Source organism: Chanodichthys erythropterus, chromosome 12 (genome assembly GCF_024489055.1).
Source record: "Chanodichthys erythropterus isolate Z2021 chromosome 12, ASM2448905v1, whole genome shotgun sequence".
Taxonomy (NCBI): Eukaryota; Metazoa; Chordata; class Actinopteri; order Cypriniformes; family Xenocyprididae; genus Chanodichthys; species Chanodichthys erythropterus.
This window is the reverse complement of record NC_090232.1, coordinates 36,411,401-36,434,828: the sequence shown is the minus strand read 5'-3', so window position 1 is coordinate 36,434,828 and position 23,428 is coordinate 36,411,401. Positions and strand designations below refer to the sequence as shown.

Here is a 23,428-nt window from a genome sequence, read left to right as displayed (position 1 = left end):
GCGTAATGGAATTTTGGTGTTTGTGTGTGAAGTGGTGGGACTGTCCATTGTGACTCTAAAATCTTATTAACATCAGGTTAATAAGAACTGGCTGATCTTTTTCACCATAGTCCCATAATGAGAGCTTTTCATATCAGTCCATGATTCTGATAATTGGTTATTATGTAAAGCAGAAGGTAACTTGATTTGCATACCCTAAAGTAAATATCAGTGCAGGAATTTCAAGGCAGCAAAAGAAAAGCTGACAGTCCAAGCAGACAGGTGACATATCCAAAGGCCATTATGATATCATCAGATTGCTCCCATTGCAATTATTGGAGCCGTCTGTGCCGCAAGTGCCTGATTGCATTAGGTAGAACTTTAGTTAATGGATGTCTCACTTTTATTTTTGATTACTTTGATTACAGATACTTCAGCTGCATACTGTAACATCAATGCAAGCTTGTGAGGTTTCTAGTTTCTGGCCTAATGTTTTAAATAGTCTAACATCCATGTATACTGGATGTCTGCAGTTGTAATGTTCAATTTTACATCAATGCATTTCCTTTGAAAGTACAGTAAGAGGCAAAGGAATTCACCCCATTATACTTTGCTCAAGCTCACAGAGCATTGGTTCGTGTCAGGGTTAGATCGTGGCTCTGAGGTGATGTGGAGCCGAAACCTTGTAATTGCATGGGGAAAAAATGAAAAAAGGAGGGTATAAAGGGTATTTTAAATGTATTTGATTTTCAATTTATTAAAGTTTGTCCAAAAATAAAAAGCACACTCATGTTGAAAATTAAATTGATTGTAAGTAAATATTTTTGCTTTTTTTACACTGTCATTCAAAAGTTTGGGGTCGGTATGTTTATTTTAATATATTTTTTTAAATCTTTTTTCTTATAATTTTTTTTTTTTTTTTGTGAAAACTGTGATACATTTTTTTTTTTTTTTCAAGATTTTTCAGGATGATGAATAGAAAGTTCAAAAGAACAGCATGTATTAGAGCCCAAGCACCGATGGTGTGAGGATCCTATTGTAATTGCTTGGTCTATTATCCTTCTTCTCCGAAATGAATTGCATTTTTGAGGGCCTAAACATGCTCGAAAACTCAACTTTGCACACACATCAGAAGTGGTGAAAGTTTACATCTGATATCAGTTTCAGAATTAGGTGTGGCAAAATGGCTTGATAGCCAACAAAATTTCAATTTAAGCATCCTTATATGAAATTCGGTAGACACATGTAACAGCCCAGTACCTACAAAAAAAGTCCCTGGGAGCAAAATCTGAATTTAACCAGAACAACATCATATTTGATCATTTTAATCTTAAGACCTTAGCGATATTAAATTGCAAAAATCTTGAGTTTTCGGTGAAGGGCGTGTCCATGTCGGACGGACAAAGTCTGATGTTTCGCAATGAAACAGGAAGCTTATGTAAGTCATGCATGCTATGTCCAACCTGCCCCAAACTTCACATGTTTGTTAAGAGTCCTGGCCTGAAGACATCTACATGCAAATATTTAATTTAGTCATAGCACTACCTTTTGGCAACAGGAAATGGCATGTTTTACACTGCAATTCACTCCCTGAAACACATTTGTATATGCCATGAACTACCAAACATAGTAGAAACACATTAAATTATGCAACACTTGGCTAAGTGCTAATGGATGTGATTAACGCCACAAAACAGGAAGTTGTTGTAACTCAGGCATACAATGTCCAATCTGCCCCAAACTTCACATGTTTGAGAAGAGTCCTGCCCTGAAGACATCAACATGACAATATTCAGTTATAGTCATAGCGCCACCATCTGGTAGCAGGAAGTGTGGCAAATACATATGACTGACCTAGTCCTCTTATATTTATATACGTAAAGGCATTTTCCCACTGTGCTCTGTTTTCCTAAAGCAAGTGCAAGATACTTTTCATCTCTGCTTGCAGCTTTGAAATTAAAATCTTTGTAAATGTCCTTACTGTCCCTTTTGATCAATTTAGTGCATCCTTTCTGAATAAAAGTATTAATTTCTGTTGAAAAACTGTGTAGAGCTAGGACAAATAGAAGTACCCCAGTTCAACCACTGCTAAACTAGATTGCTTTGTTGTATATTGGATTGTACAACATGCTGTTTACTTCTTTACTAGCTTAATCAGCAGTACTTTTCTGGTCAATCAGCTTCACTAGAAAAAACCAAGCTGGTCTACCAAGCATTTTTTCCCCAGTGAAATCAGGAAAGAGGTATTTCTGTCCAGTGCAGGAGTTACACACTTTGTTCCGAACTGTTCCGATCACAAAGAAATCATTTCTGGATCGGTATAACGACTGTCTTGCGGCAGAGCAAACAAGACCGGTCGAATGGTACTAGTCATTATTCCCTACGGCTTCTCATCTGAGGTTGTAGACAATGCTCTGTTGATAATAGCGGTGGTTACCGCAGGCCTTGGGAGCATCTGTCCGTCTGCTCGGCCTGAAATAAAACAGAGCCCAGAGCTCATTCTCCGTCTGAATGAGGATTAGTGAATCAGATGGACGGTTTTGCTCACAATCCTCTTTTGAAAGGAAATCTGTTGGTTTGTGGGCTTGTTAGTCAGACTGGCCTGTTTGTCCAACTAAATTTGGCCTTTATCACATTTAGAGGACTCAGTAAACCCTATTTTCTGTTTATTTATTCATAAAAACTGGATGAGCCAAATACATTTTTATTAAAATATAATTTATTGCAAAGCAAATATACATCTTTAACTACTACCCATTGTCATATGATCAGTCAATCAATAATGATTTTGATTTAAGTTTCACAAACCTTAAAGTATACAAAACTTGCTTAATTTTTTGAGATAGACATTAGATAGAATGTTATAATTTGTGGAGTCAGATTTTGATTCGGAAACAGCTTCCGGATTCGTGAAACAGTTTCAAACTGGTAACTGCTGACTTTGTGAGTGATTAATTAAAAGAACTGGTTTCTAAAGCCTGGGACACACTGCACAATTTTTGGCTGTCCCAGGCGAAAGATTGCCATTGTGAAACAATTGTGGCGATTTTTGTGATCGTGGCCCTAAATCTGTGGTCCTATACCATACAGTGCGAGAGGTTCAAAGACTGCTGTTTTCCCGGTCTTGCAACCAAAGATAGCCTACGATCCTTTTCCGACAGTGTCAGAAATTCAGCACGATCATCGCACAGTGTGTTTGCTGCTACGACCTACGCTGACCAGCCAATAAAAATGCGATATGAAATCAACGCGACATGGCGCTAAAATTCAAAATGGCTTACCTCAAGCTCTTTTCCCTTCTTCTTTCGCCGCTTCCTTTTTTTAAGCACACATAAAAACCACAACTGCAAAAAGTGTGATTCAACATGGTCTTTTTGTTTACCACTAGCGCATGCTGATGACGTTTTATTCTTCTATAGAAACTTGCATCGTAGCCTACGAGTCAACAGGTGTCATCATCGTACAGTCTACATGCATGTCGTACCCAAGTTTAATAGATCCATGTCGCACAGTGTGATTTGTAATGATCTTATAGGACTGCTAAAATGTTGCAGTGTATCCCGGGCTTAAGAGGCAGTTACTTGTTAATGGCACTGCATTGTGCATTTGTTTTTGCATGCAGCCTATGAAGAAAACTCAATAGAGAGACGTGTGTTCTTACAATTTTTTTTGTCTTGCCATTATTTCACATTCAGTGCAGACTGCAAATTCACATTAACAGCTCTTTTTTTTTAGCTGCATCAAATTAAGCACACTGGTCTGGTCGACAAACTGTCCCAAACCAGCCAATTACAGTGGCATGAAAAAGTATGTGAACCCCTTGCAGAATCTGTGAAAATAAGAATTATTTTAATAAAATAAGAGGGATGATAAAAAATGCATGTTATTTTTTGTTTAGTACTGTCCTGAGTAAGATATTTTACATAAAAGATGTTTGCATTTAGTTCACAAGACAAAACAACAGCTGAATTTATTAAAATAACCCCATTCATAAGTATGTGAACCATTGATTCTCAATACTGTGTGTGGTTACCTGATGATCCACGACTGTTTTTATGTTTTGTGATGGTTGTTCATGAGTCTCTTGTTTGTCCTGAGCAGTTAAACTGAGCTCTGTTCTTCAGAAAGCATTTTTGCATATTTGAACCCGTTCCAGCAGTGACTGAATGATTTTGAGATCTGTGTTTTCATACTGAGGAGAATTGAGGGACTCAAATACAACTATAAAAAAAGGTTCAAACATTCACTGATGCTCCAGAAGGAAACACGATGCATTAAGAGACGGGGTGTGAAAACTTTTGAACAGGATGAAGATGTCACAATTTTTCTTATTTTGTTTAAATGTCATTGTTTTTCATTTAGTACTGCCCTTCGGAACCAACAGAAGATACTTGCATGTTTCCCGGCAGAAAAATTAAGTACGATTTACCTTGATCTTCAAATTCAAAAAGTTTTCAACCCTCGGCTCTTAATGCATCGTGTTTCCTTCTGGAGCATCAGTGAAAGTTTGAACCTTTTTTAATAGTTGAGTTTGAGTCCCTCAGTTGTCCTCAGTGTGAAAAGATGAATCTCAAAATCATACAGTCACTGCTGGAAAGGGTTCAAATATGCAAAAATGCTTGAAAACTGAAGAATCTGCAGGAGCTGGAGGATTTTTCTGAAGAACAGAGCTCAGTTTAACTGCTCAGGACAAACAAGAGACTCATGAACAACCATCACAAAACATAAAAACAGTCGTGGATCATCAGGTAACCACACACAGTACTGAGAATCAATGGTTCACATACTTATGAATGGGGTTATTTTAATAAATTCAGCTATTGTTTTGTCTTGTGAACTAAATGCAAACATCTTGTATGTAACATATCTTACTCAGGACAATACTAAACAAAAAAAAAATAACATGCAGTTTTTATTATCCCTCTTATTTTATTAAAATAATTCTCATTTTCACAGATTCTGCAAGGGGTTCACATACTTTTTCATGCCACTGTATACAGGAAAGAGCCATCTTTTATATAAATTACCAGTTTGCTTTTTGTGTTTTTTTCTGACTAGCCTTACTCTAAAATGTATTTGTATTCCCACTAAATGAAATAATAAAGACAGAATGACATTGAAAAAATGTCCATATTAGTCCATACTAACATTTAGAGATATTGTATCAGTGTGAAAGAGTCTGCTAGCTGTGTTTCTGAATATTAGAATGACCTCATGGTGATAAAGTTTTGAAATGTTGCCGTTCCCGTTGGAATTTCGTGGGGGTTTGCTAGAATGTGGGCTGATAAGGAATGTGCATTTGTTGTAGTGGCAGTCTGTGTTGTGCCTGTTCTGTCTCTGTGGTGACACATACAGGTTAGGAATCTCATTGCTAGCTTAGCTGTGTATAAGCAACAGAGCAAGATTAATTATCAGATAATCTTATCAATATAATTTATTTTTCTTGAATATCCAGCTTACCTCTTACATGTAAACAAACACATATTCAGCAGTAGAAAGGCAGTGCAGGTTTTTTTTTTTGCATCTGTGTCGGTAATGACTTTATTGCATGTATGCCAGTTGTTTCTCTGTGGTCAAGACTATTTTAAGAGAGCTGCTCTAAGCAAAAACAAGCCACCCATACCTTTAATGAGTAATCTCTTCAGTAGGGATCAGCCAAATGGAGATTTATACTCAGTAGGTCTATCGTTTGTAAAATGTAGGGTAACAGGCTGGAGAAACACATTTGGGGTTGTAAATCTCAGATGAACTGTGAATTTGCCACCATGTGACTACAGAGTATGCAAATATAACGATGACTACAAGTTTGATAGATTATCAGGTCAGTCCATTTCACAAATGAATAACTCTTATTAGCCGGTTCGTTTAATAAATCATTCAAAGATAATCACAAAAACAGAATTTTACCAGATCCCAGTAGTGTTGTGGCTAACTCTTTTGGCTCTGACTTTCTTTTTAATAAATAAACTAAAATTAGGGCATAGTTAAATTTATGCAATTTCAACATTTTAAACATATTTTTAATTGAGCTAAAAAAACAAAACATAAAACCCTTATTTTTGTGCTGCATAGCCTTTTGTCCTTGTGGGCATCTCACCATCAGCCACTGACATGTTCCAGAGACTTCCACTGTAATGTGACTGTCACTCTTTATCTGCTTTGTATGCTTTCTTTATTCTGGACCATCTCTCTCTCTAATACATCTCTATCCCCCTCCTCTTCCTATTGTATCTGCTATACTTCCTCTCTCTTTATTTGTTTCCTCTGCTGCATTTCCTCTTGTCCTCTACTTTGTCATTTTATCCTCCTCACTCTCTCACTCCGTCTTTCTCAGTCCCCTCTCGCCCTGTGGCAAGTTGAGAAAAAAAAACTGTTTGTGGAGAAAGAAATAAAATGAATGACTGGAGATATTTCTGTTGGCTATAAAGGTGGAAAGAAATATGTACTGTGAAATGGAACAGTGGGTTTAAGATGCTTCCTGTCAAATGCAGCTACGCCCTCTTGTCCTCCTCCTCAACATGTAGCAAAGTCCTTCACGCTGTGAGCCAAATTCCAGGCGAACTGCACAAGAACATTGGGAGAACATTCTTGGTTTGACACCAGTTTCATTGCTACCACCTACTGTAGTGCAGACCAGACTTCAGACGGTTTTTGCGTGCTGACAGAGTGCTGTGCTTCAGCGTGTTAACAGCCTAACAGTAATTAGACTGTCAGCAGCAAGCTAAAACCCTCTCGGAGAAGTTCTGTCTCTAACTTTATCCTCTTTAATGCTCCGCCAACTAGTTGATTAGTCATTCAGACAACCCACTGGGTAGTCGGTTTTGAAAATATTTGGTTTTGCACATCCCTAATAAAAAGCTGTGCGTCAGTGACTCCTGGAAGTTGCACAGCAGGCAGAATTGGTGGATTTCAGCACCTCCAATAACCCTGATATATTTTATGCAAAATCCAAGAAAGAACTGGTGTGACATCATTTAAACCAAAATCAGGCCAAAACAAAGTTCATTTGAAGTTCGATTCGGGAGTTCAAAACTGCAGAGCCCCAGCTCATGTCATGCAGGATTAAATATGTATATCGTGGCCATGAATTAAAGATCTCATTCGCCCCGATGGAAAGCATATTTATACTGTCTGAATCGTCCCCTGTCCCCTATATAATGCACTATGTGCCATTCATCATGTAGAAAAGAGTAAATGCGTGAAAAAGTGACACATTTTAGCAGCAGCTTCAGTGTCTGTTAATAATGTAGGGGGCGGGACGGCTCAGATTCTAGAGAGCATTTGATTGGACAGAAAATCTGATGAGAAGCTGAAGTGCAGAGTGATGTCATCAAAATCATTGATCCATATTAGCAGAAGTGAGAGAGCACACTAACAGAAAGACTAACATATTCATACTAAAAGGCAAAAACACTTTTTTTGATTTCATGGGGACTTTAACAATTTGTTTCCATGACTTGCTAAAACAGTACATCATCACGATTTACTAATTCATTCGTTTTTATATCGTTACACGATATAATAATTAGTTCCTTCATTTTACTAAATTGTGTGCATGATACAGTTTAATAATTATTCTCTCGTTTTACTAAATCATGGCCGAATCGTTGGCAGTTCATTCTGAATCATGATTCGATACACTGATTCATTTGTGCTCCGATGCTTCATGAAGCGGTGTTTTGAAATCGGCCATCACTAAATAAGTCGTTATTTTGTTTTTTTTTTGGCACACCAAAAATATTCTTGTCGCTTTATAATATTAATATTGAGCCACTGTACTCACATGAACCGATTTAAATATGTTTTTAGTACCTTTATGGATCTTGAGAAAGGAAGTGTCATTGCTCCCTATGGAGGCCTCACGGAGCCATCGGATTTCAACTGAAATATCTTAATTTGTGTTCCAAAGATTAACAAAGGTCATACCGATGTGGAACGGCATGAGGGTGAGTAATAAATGACAGAATTTTCATTTTTGGGTGAACTAACCCTTTAACTGTCCGACAGCGGTGCAAGAACTAGCGCGCCATTTTGTTAGCGTCTCAGCCAGAGTCTAAAATGAGCATTCTCCAAGCACTGAATGTGAGGAAAAATCACTGTTGGCTAGTGTATGAATTTACCACCTTCCTAATATTGTGTTGGTTCCCCTTTTGCTGCCAAAACAGCCTTGACCCGTCGAGGCATGGACTCCACTAGACCCCTGAAGGTGTGCTGTGGTATCTGGCACCAAGATGTTAGCAGCAGATCCTTCAAGTCCTGTAAGTTGTGAGGTGGAGCCTCCATGGATCGGACTTATTTGTTCAGCACATCCCACAGATGCTCCATTGGATTGACATATGGGGAATTTGGAGGCCAAGAAAACACCTCAAACTCGTTGTTATGTTCCTCAAACCATTCCTGAACCAGTTTTGCTTTGTGACAGGGTGCATTATCCTGCTGAAAGAGGCCACAGACACCAGGGAATACCATTTTCATGAAAGGGTGTACATGGTCTGCAACAATGCTTAGGTATGGCAGGATGGCAGGACCCAAGGTTTCCCAGCAGAACATTGCCCAAAGCATCACACTGCCTCCGCCAGCTTGCCTTCTTCTCATAGTGCATCCTGGTACCATGTGTTCCCCAGGTAAGCGATCCATCCCTGGATGGCTGGGTTGAAAAGAAAATGTCATTCATCAGACCAGCCCACCTTCTTCCAGTGCTCCGTTGGTTCTGATGCTCACGTGCCTACTGTTGGCGCTTTCGGCGGTGGACAGGGGTCAGCATGGGCACCCTGACTGGTCTGTGCTATGCAGCCCCATACGCAACAAACTGCGATGCACTGTGTATTCTTTTTCTTCTTCTTGTAAAATTTCACAGATCTGAGACCAGGTAACCTGAAACTGCTGATGACTGTCTGACAATGAGACCTTCAAAGAATATTCTTTGAGTTGTGGGAGAGAAGCTGGCACCAGATCAGCAAAAAAGGCTAAATTTTATGATATTTAGCATGGGTTAATCTAAGCTTTAATCTTCACCACTCCAGGGCAGGATCTCTGGGAATGCGCTGCAAAGAAGTTTAGGCTTAGGGTTTAAATTTAGGATGCGAGGCAGGAATATGCAAAACACAATCAGGCGCCCTTTGATATTTCCGGTGAGCCAGTGTACTCATTCTCTCGAATGAACAAACGCACAAAGTTTCATTCATTTTCATTTTATTTCTGTTTTGTCTCTATTTCTCAGTCTCAGATACACACTTTTTAAAACATACTAGCATCGGCATATTGAGGTCAGCATGAGGAGTTGGAGTGGACAAAAGAGGTCAAAAATGGCTGTGCTGGCTTTAGTCTGTGCTTAAAGTGAGTGTGTGTGATGGGGTCACGATGAGTCTGGCCTGATTGAGCTGTCTCTAATCCTCTCTAGTGTTTAAACGTCACACGGCATCACAGGTTTACAGCCCAGACGCTATCACTATTTATATGAGGGTTTTCAGTTTGATTTCGTTAATCTAGTGGGATTTCATTTTTTTTTTTAAAGTGGTAAATGCAATTAATCATGCCCTCTAACCCATATGTAATTTCCACGAAAAGGATATTTTTCTATCCCAGCCAGATTGATTTGATGGCTAAATGGATTGCTGTTAACTGTAGGTCAGTTATGATAAATGGCTTATATTTGATGAAATAAAACACAACAACCAATATATTGGCTTCTTAAGACTTTTTTTTTTTTTTTTTGTAGTGCCTGTATCTACATAATGTTTCACTCTTCTGTTGCAATAGAATATCTTTATATGCTTCCATTCTTCATTTGTGGGCTTTTCTGAAATAACAACAACAATAAAAGCATGTGTTGTCACATCAACAGTAAAGATTTCCTTGTCTTTGTGGCAGTCTCTCAGTTAACATGGCTGTTCCTCCACATGAAAGCTAATGGATCTGAACCAATCAGCTTGCTGACCCGTTCTGACTCCATTGTGTAGAAAATGCGTGTGTGAAAGCGTCACATTTCTGCCATTTCGCGCTCCTCGTTATGACTGCTGTTATTATCATCCTGGCAACCAGGCACAAATAGCGTAATTATTCCTGTTACCATTTCCGCAGGATAATTGAAGCATTATTCGGTGATAATGGAACTGAAATAGATCTTGCACAGCTTCCTTCTGACGTGCTTTTCTGGAAGTGGCTGTGTGACATACTGGTCAGCTCGCTGTGAAAATAGACCTTTTTCTTTCCTACAAATACATGTAAAATCTATTTCGCTTTTTTTGGAGTGTGCGGTTTTTAGCCTTAGAGTGAATTATTAAACCTGATTTTTTTTTTTAAAACAAAAATTATCTAGTACTAGAAAACCTATCTAGGGCGCTAAAGCGGTGATTCTCAACTAGTTTTGTTGGAGAAGCCAGATTTTACATTGAACATCAGATGGTGACTAAACATTACCAGAATTGTTCAAAAGTAGTAAAATTAACCAAAAACTGAAAATTATTAATATTACAATGAACCACACAGGCCCAACATTATTTACGTAACATGCAGTGTTTTTATTTTACAGTTTTTTTTGTTTGTTTTGATTAAATTTATGCATTATTTTAGACAATAAAAGTAACATTTTAGTCAGCAAAAATAAAAATTTAGTTTAGCATGTGCAAAATAACCATGTTGTGAAATCCTCATGCTTTAGAGACTTGTAATTTTTTTTTTTTTTTAAACACTGTTTAGGATATAACATGATGTGTAGTGCATATTTAAGATGTTTTTTCCTCATAATTTCGAAAAAATATGGGAAGTGTTTTATCCCTTTTAAATAACTATTTATTTTTCTGTCCTACCTACGAGTGAGCTTATTTTCTCTTTTCTTTTTCCTTTTTGGCATTTAGCAGAGTTTTCATCCCTACTGCTTATGACCTTATCAAAACAGACCTGAGATTCCGCCACTTTAAAGGACCCAGAAACTGTAAAAGTGATCCAAAGAGTCTATAATGCAACATCAAAGACCTTTTTTTGTTATCTCCAGGGAACTTCATAGAACCCTGCATAGTGAAGTATGGTTCTTGATAAGAGGAGGGTTTTTGTTGAACCTGAAGTGCTGCAAAGACCCACTGACCCACTTTATTTTTAAGTCGTGAAGTGTAAATGGTAAATTTGAAGGTGTAAATTTGGTGTAAAACTGAGCAGGAGAGATCTCAAACATGTGGTTTAATCACCTTTAAGTCTGTTGTGTAGGACTCTGGAGTGTGTGTTTTGACATTGTGCTTTAGGGAGTGTTTGACATGGCAACTGAGACTGTTGGGAGCCTCTCTTGAGTATTCATTGACAGCTACATCAGAAAAGAGGAAATATGAAACACAGTTTGAGCACAAAAGAATGGTGATGCTCACTGGCAAGCGAGGAACCGTGACTGGAGCAAACAGCGGAAGATGGTTTGATCTCATGCTGATTCTTCTCACACCAGACTGTTCCATTGTGTGTCATTCTATTAATGAAAAAAAGTTCAAGCCAACTTTCTTGTTTCTAATATTAGAAAAGATTATACATTTTTTTAACTGTTCCTCATCATGTGACACTATTATGGCACCTCATTGAACACAATCTTTATGAACCCCCTGAAAAGGAAAAACCCTGAATTGTCCCTGTTCAGCACGATATTATATCTGTCATATTCTCTCTTTAAAGTACTGTACAAATGATGTAAGGGTATCCTGTTGTGTGTAATTTCATATCTTGCTTTATTACAATATTTCATGTTCTTCCATGTGAACTGACTCCAGAACTGAAATAAAGCTGAAATATAGCTAAAATAAAAATAAAATAAAATATCAGAAATGTTGCTTTGGCAACTTACTGGAAATGAAATAAATTTGTTGAAGTACTAAAATTACTAAAGCTAAAACTGAAATAAATATAAATGAAATAAAAACCAAACTAATAAAAATTATATTGCTAAAAATTTTAAAATATTATTTAAAAAATACTAAAATGAAAACTGAAAATATAAAAATAAAATCTAATTAATAATAAGAATAATAATATAAATAATAATGCAAAAAACAAAAACAAACAAACAAACAAAAATACCCAGCAGTGATTTGTTCAGTGGTGGAAGTGTTCATTCAGTAAGTCCACACATTGAAATGTTCCTTCATAATTGGCATTCGAATGCTGTTTTACATAGTAAGTATAGTAATTATCTTTGAAGCCATGAAAGCAGGATACACGCTTCAAAAGAGAGAGAACTCACAGAAGTGATCTAGAATTATTCATTCACTCGAAAGATTTGTTCAAACATGCCGATTTATGAATGTAACATCAGTATTCCCGAACAGAGGTGAAATGGAACACTCAAATATAAAGAACAGAAAGAAAAACTGTGTAAAAGTTGTTTCTGAGAAAATCGCAAACTCTCTCTCTCACTCTTTCTTCCACATTTTCTTGCAGCTTGAAGGCTTTTTTTTTCTCTTAAGTTTCCCCTCAGTCAGGTAAACTTTTCTCCCCCCTGCTACACAGGCCTGATCCTGTACCTCAGATGTCTACCTTGATCAGGAAGCACCTGCTTACATTACCAGTGTTCAAAGGGCCTGGAGCTGGGCTTCGTACGTGCATATGTTTTTTGTAATGAGTATCTGTATGCAGGATCTAAAGATGCAGAAGGGAATCTAGGCCAGTGCTCCAATGAATGACAATATGATTGAAAACGCCTACGTTACAGGATCCCCACTACCAAAGGAAAGTCAATACTCACTAACCTAAGACGTCATGGACGGAGGGTTTCTAGATTTTGAGTAGTGGTTTTCCAAAATCATTTTTTCAGTAGCTGATTCAGGGTGGCTGATGGCCGACACTTAAATAAGTTATCACGAAGAGTGCAAACTCACACTTTACAGTTACACGCCGTGGCAATCTCAAAATGCCTGTCTTGGCAATGTAAACAGAATGTAAATGGCACTTTAGCTCTTTTATATACTTTACCCTTTTCTGTCCTGCAGTTCTTTCTGCTCATGTTGCTAGTTGTTTTGAAAGCGTAAATTTGGTGGGCTATAGCAATTCATTAAAAAGAATATTATTCAATAAAAAAACTGGATGTGAACTCAGATACCAAATGAACAGAAAAAGTTTGCGAAGTTTGAGAACATTGCAATTGTATTTTAGATTCATATTTACTATTTGAGAAATTTAGATCACTTTATGGTTAATATATTATGATCACTCTAGTCTCTCTGTTTGTTTTTCCTCATTAATAGTGAGATAATGCAGTCTGACTTGCACAACAATGTCTGGATCTCACATTAAGACTCAATCTGAAGTCATTAGCCTGTATTATAATGTGTCATCTGAATCTTTTATAGTCTCAATTTTAGCATTTTAGCGTGATGGATGTGCAACATTAAAAGACTTTTCAATGGAGAAGCTTTTCTGTTTTAATAATAGATGTGCGGCAGGCTCACCGGCCTTTGATTTTGTTAAGAAAGTCATGAAGCATGAAACTGATAACTGAGTCTGTGATGTGTGCACCTTTTCCTTTTATCGTCCTATTAAACTGTCATTCTCTGTTTTTAACATCTCTTTCATCCTTTCAAAAACTCACTCTTCTTTTTTTCTCTCATCTCCTTTCTTTCCACAGTAAACATGACGAGTGCTACATCCCCAGTCTTGCTAAAATGGGACCCCAAGAGTCTTGAGATTCGCACGCTGACTGTGGAGAGGTTGTTGGAGCCACTGGTCACACAGGTAATGTCCTGTTAGATTTAGAATACTTGAAGTTTCTTATTTGCAGGTCTGGTTGATTAACCTACAAACTCAACTGAAACTTGGTTTTGTTGATAATTTTAGCCTTTAGATGTGCTATATGTTTTTGGGTTGGGCTAAAGCCTCTTCACACCAAGAATGATGACTATATTAGCATCCGCCCCAACGCACAATAACATACATTTAGTATGCAAAATCAACTTGCTGTAGATCAATGATGATCGTAATGTCATTGATGGCGTGTTTGAAATCGGTCTTGTATTGGCTGATTACTGGAGAGTGTAGAAAACAGGCTTTGTCAGAGCAGTGCAGGCTGAATATAGGATGATGCTGGATATTACATTGTTCAGTTTCCAGACATCCAGAGCTCACAGCAGGAATCTCATTTTAACCTTGGTTTTTCGTTGCTCACTTGTGTCTAGGGTATATAGAGTTTGTTGGGTTTAAAATAAAAGCAAAGTTTGTAAATGAACAAACAAGAAAACTTCTTGCACTTCCATACCATCAGTCAAAAGTTTGGACACAACTTATTTGCTTTATTTTCCTCATGTTAGAAGTCTGAAAAAAACTGAAATCTTTATGCATTTTGGCCTTACATTTACACAACAATGCCGTTTTGGGGGCCTGAAAACGCAAACTTTTGAAAACGGGTTTCAAAGTGCACATTTTTGAAAACGATGCCATTGAAAAAACGCAAATCTGTGAAAACGGTGATGTTATGCGTATTGCATGTTTAGTCTATCCACCTTATTTTTCAATGTGAAGGAAAGGTGTTTTCTGTGAATGTGTGAGACTATAGGGAAATAACGAGAAGAATATCGAAGAGCAGTAAACTGAAAAAAAGGTGGATAGGTATGCACATTTGGCATGAGTGCTCTGTAAAATGCGTATGCACAGACACGTAGTCTTTCTTTACAAGGTGTCATCGCCAATTACTTCTCTGGCCTGCATAATATAGTGTTTTTCATAATTTTCGCAGATCCGTGTGAACAGGGATAGTTTTGATAACGTTGTCATCTGTACAAAGAAAAAAACTGTCGTGTAAAGGTACCCTTAAAGGTGCCCTCGAATGAAAAATTTAATTTATCTTGACATAGTTAAATAACAAGAGTTCAGTACATGGAAATGACATACAGTGAGTCTCAAACTCCATTGTTTCCTCCTTCTTATATAAATCTCATTTGTTTAAAAGACCTCCGAAGAACAGGCGAATCTCAACATAACACTGACTGTTACGTAACAGTCGGGGTGTACGCCCCAATATTTGCATATGCCAGCCCATGTTCCCAACATTATGAAAGGCATTAGACAAGGACAGCCAGTATTAACGTAACATAATCTGCACTGCCGAATCATCAGACTAGGTAAGCAAGCAAGAACAATAGCGAAAAATGGCAGATGGAGCGATAATAACTGACATGATCCATGATATCATGATATTTTTAGTGATTTTTGTAAATTGTCTTTCTAAATGTTTCGTTAGCATGTTGCTAATGTACTGTTAAATGTGGTTAAAGTTACCATCATTTCTTACTGTATTCACGGAGACAAGAGCCGTTGCTATTTTCATTTTTAAACACTTGTAGTCTGTATAATGCATAAACACAACTTCATTCTTTATAAATCTTTCCAACAGTTTAGAATTAGCCGTTAGCCACGGAGCACAGCCTCAAATTCATTCAGAATCAAATGTAAACAATATAACAGTATACTATACTCACATAATCCGGTGCATGCATGACGAACACTTTGTAAAGATCCATTTGAGGGTTATATTAGCTGTGTAAACTTTGTTTATGCACTGTTCAAGGCAAGCGAGAGCTCCGTGGGCGTGGAGCACGAGAATTAAAGGGCCAGTAGCCCTGAATCGGCTCATTTATAATGATGCCCCAAAATAGGCAGTTAAAAAAATGAAAAAAAAAAAAAACTATGGGGTATTTTGAGCTGAAACTTCAGACACATTCAGGGGACACCTTAGACTTATATTACATCTTTTTAAAAAAAGTTCTAGGGCACCTTTAAATTAAAACCTTTTCAAAGCCTCCTTTTTTTCTTAGATATATGAGAACCAAATTGTCAAGTTTTACTGGTATTTTAGTCACCTTCTATAGTCATAGAAGGGCAACTTAAAAAAAAGGCTGAAAGTTTTTAATCAGTAATATTTTTTTTTCCCCCAAGAAATTAATACTTTTATTCAACAAGGATGCATTAAATTGATCAAAAGTTACAATAAGGACATTTAAATACTTACAGAAACAGAAACATATTCATTTCCACCATTGAAAATGTAACATTTCCAACATTGATAATAATAAAAATGTTTCTTGAGCACCAAATCTGCATATTAGAATGATTTCTGAAGGATCATGTGACACTGAAGACTGGATTAATGATGCTGAAAATTCAGCTTTACCATCACAGGAATAAATACAACTTTAAATTATGTCAAAATGGAACTCAGTTATTTTAAATTGTAATAATATTTCACAATATTACTGTTTTTACTATTATTAATCAAATAAAAACAGAATTTGTGAGTATGAAAACATTAAAAATAAATGAATAAATAAAATGTATCATCTCTAAACTTTTGAACGGTTGTGTGTACAGACATTTTCCCTTCAAAAAAAAGCAGAGATCATCATTGTCTGATGGAAAATCACATTTCCCATTAAACAGTATTCTGAGCAATTATGTGTTTTTAAACCACTATTTCATAGTTTTATGTCTTTCTCAGGGAATTAACTGCTTGAATGAAGTGTTAGATCTTATAAAGCAAAACTATGTATTTCTATAAAAGCTTACAATTAAAAGGAGACCTGGAGCATTTTTCTCTTCTCAACATTTATGGCTGAGTGCAAATGCCGGGCATAACTGTATACGCACTATAAAGTTTTGGGATTGACAACCATGTCCTGTCCTTGTGACACCTTGTGACTGTAAACGTGAATGCCAGCTTGTTTGGTGTTTTTGACGAAATACATTAGCATCCATAGACGTAGTAATACAGATCCAGGTATCTGTCCTTGTTCTCTTCTGCATTCACTCACACATGCTTTGATCTGATGATGTACCTTGACCTCTCACAGAGATGCCATTTACCATGCACAGTTTTGAGGACAGTCAGTCCAGTTGTCTGGATCAAAAAGCCCTGAAGCTGAATTTTCAAAGCTAGGATGGAAAAATTTTGAGATATGAGGCCAGCAGTCTGTTTGACTATTATGTGAATTGGCTGCTTTGATCTCGAAGGGGGCGATTGTTAAAATGCCATTGCCTTGGGGGTTTCTGTACATTCAGATCTAATTCATAATCGGGATATTAGTAGTCAATAGGGAATAGGTGGGATCATGAAGGTTGACTGGTCCAACAACTAATGAGTGGATTAGTCATTTATATGATTAAGTGTCCCTGTGGTCTTTAAAACACTGTGAAGTTAAAAAAAAAAAAAAAAAAAAAAGATTGCAGAACACAGCTTTAATATACGGCTATAATCTGATACGGTAAAGGGTTAAATGACCAATTATGTCTTCTTTTTGCTTATTGGATAATTGGTTAGTTTGCTGATTGCCCTTGTATTTTATCAGGTGTGAGGATTGACTATGTAAATATAAAATCCCTTGAAATCTGTTGTTCTTATTGCTTGGTAGACTTGTACCGATATTCGGTAATGCGATAAATCGCGATAATGAATATGCACGATATTGTAATCGTCGGCACTTCAGAATTCCGTAAATAATAATTTATTACCAATTATTAATTTTTTATAAGGCAATTAAGAATACTTTACCCATCAATTGTATAAAATGCACAACACCGCTGTATTCTGCGTCAAAAGGACACGCGCTCAGATGTAAACAATCCCAACGTGCACGAGAAGCACATAGCGGAACCATAGACTGTAAATGCACAACAAAAAATGTAAAAAAATGGGCGAACCAGTGAAGGAGACGAGCTGAATGAAAGTGCGCGATCACTCTCTGACAGCAGAGGGCGCTGATGAAACAGCAGCGTGCAGCTGTTACCATGGAAACCGTGCAAACAAAGTAACTGCGCTAGTGAAGTTTTTAAAATGCTTCAAACAGCCAATCATTTTTTTTTTTGTAATCGCAGTGTTGTTCATCTCAGCACCAAATACTGAATACTTAAAAAAGACTTAAAAGGATATTTATTTTCAAACCTAAACATTTTTATATTTTAATCTGGACTACAACATGCCCTAATGATTAGAAATGTTCTGATTATTTGTTATTGTTCAGTAAAACTTTGAAAACATACAGCTTCATTAGTTAACATGTTAATTCATTATCACTAAACTGACAATAAAAATACTCAAAGTATTAATTATTATTAATTAATTAATGTTAATTTCTTACTGTTTAATAACATTACTAAAATCAAAATAACTTATTTAATGGACCTAAGATAAAACTAAAAATGATCAGTTGTGTTTCTAAACTAGCATTAACAAAAAAATAACACTTTCTGTAACAAATGTAGCTATTGCTCAATCTTAGTTAATGCATTAAATAGAGTAAAGTGCTATCTGTTGTTCTTTATAGCCTAATTCTTTTGCATTTTAATCTGTTAGAAAATTTCAGTCATAGTTGTTTTTGTTTTATTACAAAAAGAGTTCTTAAACCTGTTAAACTATGACAAAAATGGTTTTGCAACTTATTTTAATATCGTGATAATACCGTATACCGTGATAAAAGCTTCATCAATTAATCGCAACATGAAAATTTGATACTGTCACATGCCTATTGCTTGGTAAAGAAAGAAACATTGCAATTTATTAAAGTTTCACAGGTGCAGATAAAGCAGTGAGTCAGTTTTTTTTACACTTGTTTTGACCGAGTTTTGGATTTTTTACATACTATGTCAAAAAGATTAGTCAGGTGGACTAGTTTTATATAATTCATTTTTTGAATACATAGCTATTCAGCTTTAAGATTATTTGATTTTGAAAGTATGTAGTTTTACACATCCATAATAGTCAAGGTTGTCAGGAATTGGATATCTAGGGCTGTGTGAAAACCAGTTGAATTATTTCCAGAATTCTTTCGTTTCCATTTTAATGTCTCTGGCATCCATTAATAAAACAATGTAATAATTCATTAATATTTTAACAATAGTAGTGCCATATAAAATTTGAACAATTCCTTTAATTCTTTTTGGCACTTGTCAATTGTCAAGTGCATTCTACCCTACAATAGTAATATATTACTACACTCAACTCACTACAGTGACAAATAAAATAGTTGTTCAGCCATTCCTCTTGCAATATGTTGCACAGGAAGTGTGTAATAGCTCAGAACATAAGATGCAGCCTGTGGAAGAAAGAGTTTGATTTCAGATAAACAAGCAGAGAAAAACATTTGCTCTGTGGGTGAGAGACTGATTGATATGGCCAATTTAAAGCTTTTGTGGAATTTAGCTCTCAGCTTTCATCTCCCGACCCTTGCCATACGCTCCCTTTCTTTCCCTCGTTGTTTCTCTCTCGCACACTCCTCAGCACAATGTGACAACTCCCCAAAGTTGTTCGCCTCAGCTTTCTCATTGTTCTGTCACATAATGGGGGCATATGGCACAAGGAATCATGGGAATGCTAATGGATTCTTAACATGGCGTTAATACTTTATTTGGAATCGGCATCCCGGCTGAAAATGAGGCTTCGGTTCTCCATTCACTTACTCTATTATGATCTCAGGAGGATCTCTGGAAATGTACCAGCTACTTAAATGACGAGGAAGAGGTGTTGAGGTTGACTGGGGTCAGTTTATGTCATGATTTGTGAAAAAACACTCCCCTAATATCCAAGCTAGAGTCAAATGTCTTTGTTTACAAAGCAAATAGAAAATCGAAAGGGTGATGTCTCAGACGGATGCCCTCTGAGAACATGAATGCCAACTAACACAATCAAACCTGTTGTTATATTTTCCAAACGCCAAATTGTCTAGAGAACAGATCTTTAGGACCTCCGCAGTAACTATGAGACATGATAAGTTTGGTTATTGTCAAACTCAGGGCTCCAGACCAAAAAAATCATTAAGGCGCCATTGGCCATCGCTCCTATAGGGTGAAAAAACAGGCACCAAATAAATGTTTTAGGAGCCAAACAACTTAATTTTTTAAAAAATCACTTACTTTTAGTCATCCTGTTGTGTTTGTATATCTCCCCTTTACACTTTAAGCATTTTCATCTTATCATTTCTGATTTTTCTGGAAAATGACTGTCACTATTTTCACTCAATATATATATATATATATATATATATATATATATATAATTAACTTGTTAATAATAACATATTAACAATAATAACACAAAAAATAATACTTATTTCTATAACTTTGTTGTTTTTTCGATATCTTTTGAGTTATGGAACAGTTTTTGTCATCGTTTGTTTTTGTACAATACATTATTCAAAGAATAACAACCTGAGAAAGCTAAAGAACAAGCTGAATTCAACATACCCCACGATTGCTTAGTTCTGGTGAGTTGTGCTAAACTTCGATTCCGATTCTTTAGGCAGTGTTTTTCAGGTAAGAGGTAACAGCCCGGATAAACGCACTTGTCCAAACACAACTTGTTGAAACTTTGTATAATTCCGTCCTCGTAGTGTTTTTTCTCTCATTAAAACCAAAGGTGTTCATCAGTGATTGTATATCAAGAGCAAAGGCATGTTTGTGTGCATTTTGTTTTGTGCTTTTAGCAGAAAGCGCTTGATCGTCTGTGTGAAGACTGTGCATTGTGCACGAGCGCCAAGAGAACTGAGCAAAAACAACTAATTCCAGCGAGAGAGCGCTTCTTATTTAACACAGACCAACGAATTTCTTATCGAATTGAGAGGTTTCTTTCTTTTAGGTACGTCCGTGCATGCACAGACACATCCCACCCACAAATTATGTTTATACAATAAGCCTACTTTAAGGAAACTATTAAATATTCCACAGAATGAATAGTCTTGTTTTATATGTTATACCATTATGTCATTGTATTAGAAACACCCTCGCAGCATTAACATTCGCAACATGAGTCATTAGAAATTGTGCATCTCTTTAGTTTACAGATTACATTGCAGTAGAATATTTGTTTTAAATGTCAATTATTTTATTTAAAAGTAGACATTTCTTGCTTTCTTTAGATGTGTGTTTCATGTTTGTGTGATAATTATATAATTAGTTACATTTTTAGACATTTCAGAAAGATTCAAAGAGATGAAAGCGCATTGTTTTTTTTTTGTTTGTGTTACGAATGGGAGGCTCAGGCAGGAGATCCAAGTGCAGCGTTTTATTAAGAATGAGAATGGTCATACAGGCAGGGTCAATCAGGAACAAACAGGAGCAGCAAAGGTCAGGCAGGGTCGTAGTCAGGGTACAGGCGGTAGGTCACAAGGCAGGCAGATATCACTCACAGGTCGGTATACAAAGCAAGGATCAGGACAGGCAGCAACGGATCAAAAACAGGAACAGACAAGGTCGAGAACAGACAGGCAAACAGGGAATAAACGCTCGGAAATTGTACACTGGGGAAACAATACTTCGCGGTGAGGTGGTGTGTGTGGAAGTCCTTTATAGTCCAGGTAATGAGCTGCAGCTGGTGTGGTGATCAGTGATTAGTGTGAAGTGTGTGCAGGTGAGTGACAGAGAGGATGATGGGAGATGTAGTCCAGGAACAGTGACAGGAACAGACGGTGATCATGACATAATGCCCCCCTCCCGGAAGGCGCGTCCTCGCGACGTGAAGGAACAGCTAGGGAGGGGGGGGTGGGTGCATTGGAGGTTTAACGGCAGACGGGGACGGAATCTCCAATGCAGCCCCAGGGATTCAGGCAGCCACGGTGGGTCAGGTGGCTCAGGCGGCCATGGCAGGTCAGATGGCCTGGGCAGCCACAGTAGGTCGGATGGTTCAGGCAACCACAGCCGGTCAGGTGACTCGGACGGCCACGGTAGATCAGGTGGCTCGGGCGACCACGGCAGGTCAGGTGGCTCGGGCAGCCGCAGCAATGAGTCCATGAATGGCCCAAGTGGGCTACAGTCCATAAATGGCCCTGACAACAGTGACTGGGCAGGGTCCCCACCCACTAGCTCCCCACCCCTAGGTATACTGCCCCCCCCCAAAAAGTTCTTGGGGATTTCAGCGGGGCCCGTCGCAGGTTCGTGGGCAAGGAGTTCGGGTGGCGCCGGCAGGGCCAGGCGTGTGGGTGAAGCCGGCAGGGCAAGGCGCCTGAATGGCGCCGGCAGAGCTGGAAGCTCGGGTGGCGCCGGCAGAGCTGGAAGCTCGGGTGGCGCCGGCAGGGCGAGGAGCTCGGGTGGCGCCGGCAGGGCGAGGAGCTCGGGTGGCGCCGGCAGGGCGAGGAGCACGGGTGGCGCCGGCAGAGCGAGACACCTGGGCGCAGTGGGAGAGACCTCTGGAGTAGTCTCTGGACCCCCAACGGCCTCTTGAAAGGCTTCTGAGCCTTGAGGAAAGAAAGAAGCCTTCTTCCTCCTTCTCCTCCTCTTCCGAGGGTGAGGTGATGGTTCACCGGTTGGAGTGGATTCTGGAGCGAACTCAGTGGCTGGAACGTCCCCTGCATCCTTACGCACCGCAGGGGCGGCCATCTTGCCCGTGGGCACTGGCAAAGCAGTCTTTTCGTCCATCGTGTCCAGAGCACTCGAGTCCATGGATACCGGCGAACTTGAGAGCGTTGAAACAGACTCGCTTGAGAGCGTTGAAACGGGTGAGCTTGAGAGCGTTGAAACGGGCGAGCTTGAGAGCGTTGAAACGGGCGAGCTTGAGAGCGTTGAAACGGGCGAGCTTGAGAGCGTTGAAACGGGCGAGCTTGAGAGCGTTGCAACGGGCGAGCTTGAGAGCGTTGCAACAGGCGAGCTTGAGAGCGTTGCAACAGGCGGCCTTGAGAGCGAAGCGGCCGGCGGGCTTGAGGGCGAAGCAGCCGGCGGGCTTGAGGGCGAAGCAGCCGGCGGGCTTGAGAATGAAGTGGCTGGTGGATGCTTAGGGATGCCAGCCGCTCGAGCTGAAGTCATCGGCGGATCTGCCACACTGCAACGCAGTCCTCTCCGCTCCCTGACTGATCTAGAGACGTGACGTGACTCTGGGCGATCAGCGGCGACGTGACTTTGCTCTGGGCAATCAGCGGCGGCGTGACTTTGCTCTGGGCGATCAGCGGCGGCGTGACGTTGCTCTGGGCGATCAGCGGCGGCGTGACGTTGCTCTGGGCGATCAGCGGCGGCGTGACGTTGCTCTGGGCGATCAGCGAAGGCGTGACGTTGCTCTGGGCGATCAGCGAAGGCGTGACGTTGCTCTGGGCGATCAGCGGCGACGTGACTCGTGGTAGAGGCCGCCATTTTGTGTGTGTTCTCGGGCTTGGCTGCTATTACGGGATTCACCGTGGTGTCGGAATCCTCCGCGACACCCACGGTAAAACGTGAACCAACTGTTAACAGGGCAAAGTCCAGAAATTCACTGAACGATTCTCGGGGACCGTTGGTGATTAAATTGTTCTTTAGTGGTTCGTTTAACCCATAACAAAAAAAGTCAATGAGGGCACAGTCCGGCAGATCAGACAAATGAGCGATATCTAAAAAGTTCTGAATGTGCACCTCAAGGGTACGGGTACCTTGGCGAAGGCTGACCAATCGCACCGCTGGGTCCATGTTGAGACTGGACACGCTCGGAAAAGCTGCTGGATCCGGGTTTGGCGAAGTATTCTGTTACGAATGGGAGGCT

General features: G+C 38.8%; 1 protein-coding gene across 2 annotated transcripts in view; it reads left to right on the top strand.

The window, feature by feature from the left end:
- The window catches only part of ctnna2 (catenin (cadherin-associated protein), alpha 2), a 575,983-nt gene that overhangs the window by 12,814 nt on the left and 539,741 nt on the right, over positions 1–23,428 (top strand). For both annotated transcript variants that reach the window (XM_067402995.1, XM_067402993.1), the window contains exon 2: positions 13,577–13,683. In XM_067402995.1, the coding sequence (XP_067259096.1) occupies positions 13,582–13,683 (102 nt within the window). In that variant the 5' untranslated portion in view covers positions 13,577–13,581. The remainder of the gene's footprint in view (positions 1–13,576; positions 13,684–23,428) is intronic.